This window comes from Myxocyprinus asiaticus, chromosome 1 (genome assembly GCF_019703515.2).
Source record: "Myxocyprinus asiaticus isolate MX2 ecotype Aquarium Trade chromosome 1, UBuf_Myxa_2, whole genome shotgun sequence".
Classification (NCBI taxonomy): domain Eukaryota; kingdom Metazoa; phylum Chordata; class Actinopteri; order Cypriniformes; family Catostomidae; genus Myxocyprinus; species Myxocyprinus asiaticus.
The window spans coordinates 7308475-7320919 of NC_059344.1; the positions used below are offsets into that span (position 1 = coordinate 7308475).

Here is a 12445-nt window from a genome sequence, read left to right on the forward strand (position 1 = left end):
CACGCTACTAATACGGACAGAAAACATGGACTAGATCTTGAAAAGGAAAAATATTGACGATGGTTAGCCTATGTGGGATAGTGGTGTGCCATAGAATGTTTTAGTCGTAAAAAGTGTGCCGTGGCAGAAAAAAGGTTAGGAAACACTGGTGTAAGTCCCCCTTCGTGCTGCCAAAACAGCGCCAACCCGTATATCAGAATAGCATTCTGAGATGTTATTCTTCTCACCACAATCGTACAGAGCGATTATCGGAATTACTGTAGACTTTGTCAGTTCGAATCAATCTGGCCATTCTCTGTTGATGTGAACATTAACTGAAGCTCCTGACCCATATCTGCATGATTTTATGCACTTCTGCCACATGATTGGCTGATTAGATAATCGCACGGATGATTGTTAGTGCCATACAGGCTGGTTTGAGTATTTCTGTAATTGCTGATCTCCTGGAATTTTCATGCAGAACAGTCTTTAGAATTTACTCCAAATGGTGCCAAAAACAAAAAACATCCATTTAGCGGCAGTTCTGTGGACGGAAATGCCTGGTTGATGAGAGAGGTCAACAGAGAATGGCCAGACTGGTTCGAACTGACAAAGTCTATGGTAACTCGGATAACCGCTCTGTACAATTGTGGTGAGAAGAATAACATCTCAGAATGCTATTCTGTGATGCTGGTTGGCGCTGTTTTGGCGGCACGAGGGGGACCTACACAATATTAGGCAGGTGGTTTTAATGTTGTGGCTGATCGGAGTGTGTGTGTGTATATATATATATATATATATATATATATATATATATATATATATATATATATATATACACACATACATACACACACACACACACACACACACACACACACACACACATATATATGTATATAGTTGCAAGTCAGAAGTTTACATACACCTTAGCCAAATACATTTAAACTTAGTTTTTCACAATTCCTGACATTTAATCGTAGAAAATATTCCGTCTTAGGTCAGTTAGGATCACTACTTTATTTTAAGAATGTGAAATGTCAGAATAACAGTAGAGAGAATTATTTATTTCAGCTTTTATTTCTTTCATCACATTCCCAGTGGGTCAGAAGTTGACATACAATTTGTTAGTATTTGGCAGCATTGCCTTTAAATTGTTTAACTTGGGTCAAACTTTTTGGGTAGCCTTCCACAAGTTTCTCACAGTAAGTTGCTGGAATTTTGACCCATTCCTCCAGACAGAACTGGTGTAACTGAGTCAGGATTTTAAGCCTCATTACTCGCACATGCTTTTTCAGTTCTGCCCACAAATTTGAACAGATAACAGACTGGCTTTGTGATGGCCACTCCAATACCTTGACGTCACTGTCCATTTAGAAGACCCATTTGTGACAAGCTTTAACTTCATGGCTGATATCTTGAGATGTTGCTTCAATATATCCATATAATTGTCCTTCCTCATGATGCCATCTATTTTGTGAAGTGCACCAGTCCCTTTTGCAGCAAAGCAGCAAAGCACAACATGATACTGCCACCCCCATGCTTCACGGTTGGGATGGTGTTCTTCGGCTTGTAAGCCTAACCCTTTTTCCTCCAAACATAACGATGGTCATTTTGGCCAAAAAGTTGAAATTTTTATTTCATCAAACCAGAGGAAATTTCTCCAAAAAGTAAGATCTTTGTCCCCATGTGCACCTGCAAACTGTAGTCTGGCTTTTTTATGGCGGTTTTGGAGTATTGGCTTCTTCCTTGCTGAGCAGCCTTTCAGGTTATGCCCATATAGGACTCGTTTTACTGTGGATATAGATACTTGTCTACCTGTTTCCTCCAGCATCTTCACAAGGTCCTATGCTGTTGTTCTGGGATTCATTTGCACTTTTCACACCAAACTACATTCATCTCATGGAGACAGAATGCGTCTCCTTCCTGAGCAGTATGATGGCTGCGTGGTCCCATGGTGTTTATACTTGCATACTATTGTTTGTACAGATGAACGTGGTGCCTTCAGGCATTTGGAAATTGCTCCCAAGAATGAACCAGACTTGTGGAGGTCCAGTTATTTTTTTCTGAGGTCTTGGCTGATTTCTTTTGATTTTCCCATAATGTCAAGCAAAGAGGCATTGAGTTTGAAGGTAGGCCTTAAAATACATCCACAGGTACACCTCCTATCAGAAGCTAACTGACTAATTGTCTAAAGGCTTGACATCATCATATGGAATTTTCCAAGCTGCTTAAAGGCACAGTTAACAAAGTAAACTTCTGACCCACTGGAATTGTGATATAGTCAAATGAAGTGAAACAATCTGTCTGTAAACAATTGTTGGAAAAATGACTCATGTCATGCACAAAGTAGATGTCCTAAACGACTTGCCAAAACTATAGTTTGCTAATATTAAATGTTAAAAAGTGGTTAAAAAAAATGAGTTTTAATGACTTCAACCTAAGTGTATGTAAACATGTGACTTCAACTTTTTCCACATTGTGTTGTTACAGCCTTATTCCAAAATGGATTAAATTCATTATTTTCCTCAAAATTCTACAAACAATACCCCATAATGACAACGTGAAAGAAGTTTGTTTGAAATCTTTGCAAATTTATTACAAATAAAAAAAAATATATTTTTTTTAAAAAAAAATCACATGTACATAAGTATTCACAGCCTTTGCCATGACACTCAAAATTGAGCTCAGGTGCATCCTGTTTCCACTGATCATCCTTGAGATGTTTCTACAACTTGATTGGAGTCCACTTGTGGTAAATTCAGTTGACTGGACTTGTTTTGGAAAGGCACACACCTGTCTATATAAGGTCACACAGTTAACAGTGCATGTCAGAGCACAAACCAAGCCATGAAGTCCAAGGAATTGTCTGTAGACCTCCGAGACAGGATTGTATCGAGGCACAGATCTGGGGAAGGGTACAGAAAAATTTCTGCAGCATTGAAGGTCCCAATGAGCACAGTGGCCTCCATCATCCGTAAATGGAAGAAGTTTGGAACCACCAGGACTCTTCCTAGAGCTGGCCGCCCAGCCAAACTGAGCGATCGGGGGAGAAGGGCCTTAGTCATGGAGATGACCAAGAACCCGATGGTCACTCTGACAGAGCTCCAGTGTTTCTCTGTGGAGAAAGGAGAACCTTCCAGAAGAACAACCATCTCTGCAGCACTCCACCAATCAGGCCTGTATGGTAGAGTGGCCAGACGGAAGCCACTCCTCAGTAAAAGGCACATGACAGCCCACCTGGAGTTTGCCAGAAGGCACCTGAAGGACTCTCAGACCATGATAAACAAAATTCTCTGGTCTCTTTGGCCTGAATGGCAAGCGTCATGTCTGGAGGAAACCAGGTACCGCTCATCACCTGGCCAATACTACAGTGAAGCATGGTGGTGGCAGCATCATGCTGTGGGGATGTTTTTCAGCGTCAGGAACTGGGAGACTAGTCAGGATCGAGGGAAAGATGACTGCAGCAATGTACAGAGACATCCTTGATGAAAACCTGCTCCAGAGTGCTCTGGACCTCAGACTGGGGCGAAGGTTCATCTTCCAACAGGACAACGACCCTAAGCACACAGCCAAGATAACAAAGGAGTGGCTACGGGACAACTCTGTGAATGTCCTTGAGTGGCCCAGCCAGAGCCCAGACTTGAACCCGACTGAACATCTCTGGAGAGATCTGAAAATGGCTGTGCACCGACGCTCCCCATCCAACCTGATGTAGCTTGAGAGGTCCTGCAAAGAAGAATGGGAGAAACTGCCCAAAAAGAGGTGTGCCAAGCTTGTAGCATCATACTCAAAAAGACTTGAGGCTGTAATTGGTGTCAAAGGTGCTTCAACAAAGTATTGAGCAAAGGCTGTGAATACTTAGGTACATGTGATTTTTTTTCTTGTTTTTTATTTTTAATAAATTTGCAATGATTTCAAACAAACTTCTTTCACGTTGTCATTATGGGGTATTGTTTGTAGAATTTTGAGGAAAATAATGAATTTAATCAATTTTGGAATAAGGCTGTAACATAACAAAATGTGGAAAAAGTGAAGCACTGTGAATACTTTCCGGATGCACTGTGTGTATATATATATATATATATCTATATCTTGCGTCAATTAAACTCTCAGGGGGAACTTTAAGAAAATATTAAAGGATATTCAGTAGAAAGTACATTAGGTTATGAAAATACATACTATGTTAGTAGTACTGTAACACAGTACATGCCACTCTATATAAAAAGTGAAATCAACTGGTTTAATTAAAATGTGGGTAATTATCAAGTATAAGTGATTCAATTTAATTCAGAGTGACATTAGAAAGGCTAAACCTGATCCTGGGACAGCACCACTTTACCTTTTTAGTTTTAGGATAGAATGGAAACCACTTCTCCTTCTCCGATATCAAGCCAGGAAAGACTTTAGAGTCTCTGAGCTTAATGCCTGAGTGTCTGAGATACAGATAAACTGCAGACGCTAATGGAGAACTGAGAGAAAGACAAAGTAACATAAATACAAAAGACAGGTCAGTATAAACCAAAACAAGAGCTGAGTGCATACCTTCTATCCTCTTCATGTTTTGAACTGTAAAGAAAGGAAACAAAAGTGAATTAGAACATTACCGTATTTACACAAATACATTTTCAAACTGAGTTACCATCTATAAAAACCTAGTAATTTTTTCATGTCTTATGCTTGTTTCTTGTGAAATGTGAGGGTTCCGTGAGACGTCCTTGACAGAAACCCATGAAGTGTGTACAGCTGTCATGTGACCTTTTGCCATGTCTGGGTCATGTGAGCAGGTTGACACACTGAGGTGTGTCGTGTTTGTGACGGGACCTTTGTAACTCATTTTAATTATATTTCTGTGTCACCTGACCTGTTGCGGTGGAAACTAACTGCTGTACTTGATTATGGTCGCTCAGGTATGATGCACTATTCAAGCATAAAAAATGTTAATGGACAAATGTGGGTTTACTGAATGCCCTAATTGCCATTTAAGTAACCAAAAAGATTAAGTGCAGCATTTATGAGCTTCGAAATGTCAACTATGTAGTAAAGGACTTGACAAAATTTTAGATGAAGCACCTTTAAAATCAACATGAAACAGCATTCACAAACCATTTTACTTAAAAGCAATATATATTTATATATTATTATACAACTGTGTGTATATATATATATACAAATATATAAATAAAATATTATATAACTGTATATATATACTGTGTGTATGTATGTATGTATATATATATATATATATATATATATATATATATATATATATATATATATATTACATACTGTATATATACACGTATATTTAAATAAATAAATAAATAAAGGGCAGGACTTGACTTTATCCATTAGGAAATTGACAGAATGGTAAAAAGAGGTCTATACATGACAGGTGGCCGGTGGGGAGGGGTTTAAAAATAAGAGGGCTTGTTGATTCCAGCCGAAAAGGAAAGCTGCTTCAGAGACGGTGCAAGTCTACAAGCCATTACATTTTGAAATAATGTGCACTGATGAATCATGCACAATAAGACCATAAAGTCGACATTAAATCAAAGCTGATCCTATTTTCTTTTCAATGACATTTTGAGGTTAATTTTAACAAGTAAAATAACTGTTGATTAAAGAAACTCACAGGACTTCCCAGAGTGCGATGACCTGCTTGTCCACCACCTGTCTCTCTTTCACAGGGTCTCCATCTAACTGCTGTAATTCACTCTCTCCAAACAGAGAGCCCAGACCCATCATCTGCTTATTCCTGTGCACACATAATACACATTTGTTATATACAATATATTTGAAACCAAAGCCCCACTTTATGCATATGATGAACAAGTTTAGCATACTATGGTCCTATAAAATGCAAAATAAACTTTTGTAAGTAAAGTGTTTACAAAATGTAACCTATGCGAAATAATTAGTGGTGCTTGCTTTAGCCATTTAATAATTATTGTTCTGACCTTCGTAAAGGGATTTTCCAAAATCACCAACCCAATTACTCTTTAACCATACAAAATTTCAGCATCTAACTTGTCCCACACCATTTGTGCTATAGACATGAGTGATGACTCAAATTGTGAAGCTTACTGAAGAGCTGGTATGACTTTTATAAATCGGGTGTACAACATTCACCCCGCAGGCGGAGGAAAAATAAATGGTCAAAAAAATTCCATAAAACATTGAAAACTGATGAGAGTGATCATGGCTGCACACGAAAACGTAGGCAGTTGACATGCTACCTCGCTACCCAAACAGTTAAACTGACTGTGTAACTGACAGCATTTTTTTTTTTTTGTGATTAAATTTTTTTATTGATTCATAAAATAAACAAAGAAAAGCAAAACATATATACACAATCAACATTTAACCCTCACCACTACCCCTCCCCAACCCTACCCTGACCCCCAACAAACATTCCTGTGGTCACACGGGTATACACACACACAAAAAAAAAAAACAACAAATAAAATAAATCACACACATTTATAACAATACCTCTCTCTCCACTGCCCCTCCCCGAGAGCCCTACAAGAATGCTAAATAGTTGCCCCAGTCTTCTAGATGATGCTTCCTCGAGAGCAGCCACCCTCGCCATCTCCGTGTACCACTCCTGAAATGGGGGCGCTCCAGCTGACTTCCATCCCCATAAAACGCCTCCCCATCCCCTAAAATACAGAGTCTGGGGCAAAATGAAATTTGAGTGCCCAATGCGTCACACACAAAACTCTGAACCTTCAACCAAAATTATTGGATCTTAACACACCACCAAAAAACATGGGTTGTGTCTCCATCTTCTGATTGGCATCACCAGCAGGTGGGTGTGTCTTTAAGACCAAGCCTATACAATCTAGAGGGGGTCCAATAGAATCTATGTAAAATCTTGAATTGCATAAGGTGCACCCTTGCATCTCTAGATGCAGACTTCATGTTTTTTAGAATCCTAGCCACACTCCTTCCTCCAATAACAAGTTTAAATCTTTCTCCCATAATCTCTTGAGAGAAGCTGAAGCTCTGTCCCCCAGACTCTGAATTAGCAGGGAGTAATACACTGATGCCTCATAACCTTTTCCAAAAGGAGTGGTGATGGCGTAGTAGGAGTGGTGATGGCGTAGTAGGCTAAAACACATAACTGGTAATCAGGTTGCTGGTTCGATCCCCACAGCCACCACCATTGTGTCCTTGAGCAAGGCACTTAACTCCAGGTTGCTCCAGGGGTATTGTCTCTGTAATAAGTGCACTGTAAGTCGCTTCGGATAAAAGCGTCTGCCAAATGCATAAATGTAAATGTAAAAGCAGTAATCACCACTCCCAGAGTATCTGCCGCTTTAGGGGGGGGGTGTATACTACTCCCAAAAATAGTACAGAGCAGGTGGCACAGCTGTAAATACCTAAAGAACTGAGATCTGGTAATCCCAAAATGTTGAACTAAATTTTCAAAGGATCTCAACACTCCACTCTCGCATAGGTCACCGAGTGTATTAACCTCCCTCACAATCCAACTAACAGCATTTTTAAATGAATGGAACTCTAAAGTAGTGTTTCCCAACCTTTTTTCTGCCACGGCACACTTTTTACGACTAAAATATTCTACGGCACACCACTATCCCACATTCTTAGTAGCGTGTTTACTTGTAATGTTTGAAATTCGGATATGCAAAAAATAAAAAAAAAAGTCATATAGGTAGGCTATGCTGTGTGAGGTCACAGGTGGCAAGAGCGCTAAATGGGTAATGAAAAAAACAACAAATTTGCATCTTTTCTAATTTGTAGATATGTTCTTGTAATGCCACAACAAATTACAGGAATGCAAACTCATGAGGGGCAAAAAAGGTAAGACAATCACTGGTCCACGAACATATTTCTGGATATCTTTTTAAGAATAAGCTAAAGTCGTTCATGATCAAAATCTACCAAGAGACTTTGTTCTTTTAATGCTTAAACACTATAAAGCAGATCTATAGTCTTCCTTCTGTCTGAGCATTATTTTACATCCAAAAAGACAACAATAACAGTCTAATAATAGTGAGTTTCAACTCTTCTCCTTTATTAAAACTTGTATGGCTACAAATCTACTGACTTCAGTATAAGGATTATAAACACAAAGCAGATCTACGGTATCATTTTCCTACAGTAGCCTATTTAAACTGCTGAGCATGGCTTTTATCAGAAAAGACCACAATAATAGACAAATAATAATAATTTTGAGTTTCAATAATGTTCTTTCGTCATTGTAAAGCACATTTCACGAGATGAGTCGAAGCGCCAACGCTCCGTTCAACGCCAGCGTCAAGCACCGCATTGCCTCCACATGACAAGAGTTGCAGAAAGTGTCACAGAGGGGCGATTTTATGAGTTTGCCACGTAAAAAAGCAGGAGGTATGCACAATAAACATTGAAAACTTATTTGGAAGAGAGAAAAAAGCTTGCAGTTGCTTTGATAGAAGTAATAAATGGACTTGTTTATGTTTAGGTCTAAGCGTTTTCTTGGTGAATTTAAATTAGTTAAATAACTGGGGTCTCTGATATTCGTAAACGATAAGGTAATATTTAATAAAAAGAAATTATGAGACATAAAATGTCTCTTCACAAATTTGGACAGATTTGAAATATTTCTTATTGCTTAGTACTCTCAAAGACATTATTGGTGAAGCAAAAACGTGTGTGAAAAACACTTTGGTGTAAAGTGCCGTCACTTCATAGACTTCAATGTATTCTGCAGCGCTGACGCGAGTCACGTGAAAGACCCTTAACGCGTATAAATATAAGTCACTTTTGCACATTAATTATTGCTCTTCACAATCACAAAAGTGACCGATTATGGTTTCAAAATGGCGAATTTCTCCGAAAGGTGAGGAGTTTAGATCCCTGAAATTATTATTTTTTTCATACATTTATTTTGTGGAATTTTATCATTTTCTGCGGCACACTCACAGTGGTTGGGAAACACTGCTCTAAAGGAAACTGGTCTTGGAACGGTTTAAAAAGCACCTTAACTTCATCATACCTCCGCAAGCCGGCATCACACTAGCAGATTCAAAACAACTCAATTTTGGCTGAGGGTGTCACACTTGGTGGATGGGTGACATACATACCGACTCACAACAACTCTCTCTCTGATTCCCTGTCATGTGGAGCTCGCCAAACTAACAACAGGAGTACTGCGTGAGCATAAACAATTGTAATAGAGTCATTTAGAATGTTATTCATGAAGTTATTGTCTTGTTAAAGTACATGATCATGTATTTATCCCCTCCAGGCTTGCCGAACAATGTGTATGTCCATATGCAGCTTTCAGTAAGTAAAGAAATTACGTTCAATGAAAACAAACTGTTGTGCCTCCACTTTCTGATTTCAGTCATTTTAGTGTAGGAGAAAAAGGCAGGAAAAACACTTGGTAACAGAATCACTTTGGATTACAATCAGCATTTTTGAGTGCTATCGCAGATAAAAACATTCAGATCAGCTTGACGTCTTGTCAGTTCTTCAGTAAAAGAAGCAGCTCAATGGTCACTTGAAGAGAAACAAGAGCTCACCCTGGTGACAAAATTTTTTTTCTGTCACGTTGGATCCTTTTTTCACGTTACAGCCTCCAAAGGCAGCATTTTTCAGTCGCAGCCCATATCTCCTGTTTAGAATGTCAGAGACATGGCGGTGGGCTCGTTTGACTCAGGTAAGCAAGCAGTCATTCAGTAACAACCTAGCAAATTCCTAGCTACCATCCAGAGCACCCTAGCAACCATATAGCATGATTACACAAACATATCTCGACACCAGATCGTTGAGATATGGGGTGGGCACTTTTAATCTTAGGCCCTTGGTGGGATATTGCGGCAGCATTTTGCCATGGCAAGCCTCATCTATATAAAACTATAACCTCAAGTATTCTGGAATGTCCTATAATATGTGATATTTAACACTCCAAGAATCAAAGAAAAAAATGATCAATAAAAACATTAAAATTAAGACAAACAAGCTGAGGGATGTCAAAATTACCAGAACTTGTACCAAGCCAAAACTTGATGAAAGTCAGTGCAAACATTTACACCCCTAGTGGCTCATACTAAGGGTATTTACACTTGGTCACTGCATGCGTTTTAGCTGATCGGATTGCTATCGGATCATGAATAGACCAAGTGTAAAAGCCCTCCAACACGGACTCGAGACGGATATAAATCCAATCACTCAAACCACCTCCGGAGTTCGTTTGAGAAGCATTCAAGACGAAACTCGGTCAAGTGTAAATGCATCTGGCTGTTCAAGCCACATATGCAAACTTTACTCTGCCCAAACAGCCCTATGTCAGCATAGGGAAAATGCTAAATATACAGTAACAGCTGCAGTATTTGCAAATGGCTCGTGTTGCACAATAAATAATTACAAATTATGAAATGGATGCACGTTGTAGGAGAGACAGAGATTTTTTTCATTTATTAATTTGATGCAGATTGCTGACTAAACTGAAACTAAACAATGAGAATGAGCACAGCTGACGTGCATGACACATCTTACCTACGACAAGCCCAGAGTGGAAAAATATACAGTGCACAAACACGCGTTCACGCATTGGGCAGTGTAACTTAGAATCAAATAATAAATCACATCTTTTAAATTCGCTGCCCGGCATTAGCATAATCACGGAAGTGAACTCTGTTTTATTTGCATATAGCATGGAAACTGAAGGACGGATTTATATCCGTTTGGCGGAGACACACTGATGTATTCAATCGGATAGCAATCTGATCAATAAACAATTACTGCACGTTGCCGGTTACCAGCAATTAAAAATAACGTTTTCACTCCCGAATAAGTGAAAATCACTTTTTCCCATTTTTGATTACTTTCTGCAAAAAAAAAAAAAAATTTTTCGATTCCTTGAACCGTTTTTAATCCCTGCTTTAAATTCACATTTTACTATCCAAATAAGGGATAAGTGAATATAGAAATGTCACGAATGCTGTGATTTGTGTCTCATTTTCAATTGCAGCAGTTTTGCTGTTTTAATGTAATTTTATGCCTTTTTGTTCTTTTAGGATTTATATCTAAGCAGTGGCAACATGGTGTTTTGTTCACAGTTCATATCATATTCAAATTACAATTCACTAACCCAATATTGTTTAAAATAATCACAATATTATTATTATTTTTTTTGTCCAAATCATTCAGCCCTAGTGACAACACTGAAAAAAAATACCTGTAGTCTTGAAGTTGGTCTTGAATATCTGGAAGCACTTGCTGCTGTAATTCAGACAGAGGCCCACGAATGTCCTCCTGAGCGTGGAGTCGACTCTCTGAACAAAACAAAACCCTGTTTAAATAAAGCTTTATAACCCTACAATTCCTCATCAGGCTGTCTGATTTAGTCTTTGTTCAGTCTAGTCATTGAGATTTAAACAACTACAAAGAATCTTACCTATATCAGTCAGGAACTCCTCTCTGACTTTAATCTTCAGAGACTGAAAAGAATCAGAAATCAACAGTCATACAGGAACATACCATCAGATAACAGAGTAAGGCCATTCAATTTGTGGTTGGGAAATCTAACTCTTATAAATGCCTTTGAAAAAATAATTTTCATGATTTTGGAGTAAACAATTGTACAATGTCTAAAATTTGAAATGCAAAATATTCTAATTTAAATATTGATATTTGGTGCCAGTGTATCAATGCAAATGTACTGATGTACAATATTAACATCCAAACAGAGTTTTTCATGCACTGGACATTCTTCTGCGGCCACCCTAGTGGAATTTCTGGCTGCCGAAGCAAATTCAAATTATATTCATCTCGTTGCACACTTTATAAATGCTAAATATGCTTCTCATCTGAAATGGAAACCTAGTTTCACATGAGTTTTGAGTGTGCAAGTGATCCGCTCTGCGCTATCCAATCTATGAAGCACGCAGGTGCATGCCAGTCAACCAGGTTTCCCTTGATATACACCATCTAAAGACAAGATCATGAGAGCATATCACTTACGCAGGTGCAAGTCACCCAGGGTTCACTTGGTATTGCAGCTCAGACCACAAATCTTACGCGACACATTTGAATTCTTTCTTTTAAAGCGCTATGGAGGAAGTCAAACATCTTAAAGGGCTAGACAGCCCAGACATTCTTAAAAACACTGAAGGAAAGAGCAGACAACACTGCTATTAATCTATGACAGAATTTTATAGTTTTATATTAAATAATCTCAGGGAGAATCCATTACACTTCATTTTAATTGTATTATACTACATTACCACGGTAATGAGGAGCCATCCATTATCTTACCTGTGGTTATTACATTACAAATGCCACATTGGAAAAACTATGGTAAACATAAGGGCATGTAGACTCTCTCTGACTTTAATTTTAAAATTCTGTTAACTACATACAAAGCTTTGAATGGTCTAGCTCCACAGTACTTAAGTGACCTTCTGACATGCTATATTCCATCACGTTAACTATGATCACAAATTTCTGGCTT

General features: G+C 38.4%; 1 protein-coding gene across 5 annotated transcripts in view; it reads right to left on the reverse strand.

The window, feature by feature from the left end:
• LOC127448734 (rho guanine nucleotide exchange factor 11-like) overlaps nucleotides 1–12445 on the reverse strand; it is a 137411-nt gene that overhangs the window by 62026 nt on the left and 62940 nt on the right. For all 5 annotated transcript variants that reach the window (XR_007898581.1, XM_051711528.1, XM_051711520.1 and 2 more), the window contains 5 exons: nucleotides 11390–11432; nucleotides 11171–11267; nucleotides 5615–5737; nucleotides 4525–4548; nucleotides 4322–4451 (listed from right to left, as the gene is read on the reverse strand). Coding sequence is in view for 4 of the 5 variants with exons in the window: in XM_051711528.1 (XP_051567488.1) it covers nucleotides 4322–4451; nucleotides 4525–4548; nucleotides 5615–5737; nucleotides 11171–11267; nucleotides 11390–11432 (417 nt within the window). In the remaining variant the exon portion in view is untranslated. The remainder of the gene's footprint in view (nucleotides 1–4321; nucleotides 4452–4524; nucleotides 4549–5614; nucleotides 5738–11170; nucleotides 11268–11389; nucleotides 11433–12445) is intronic.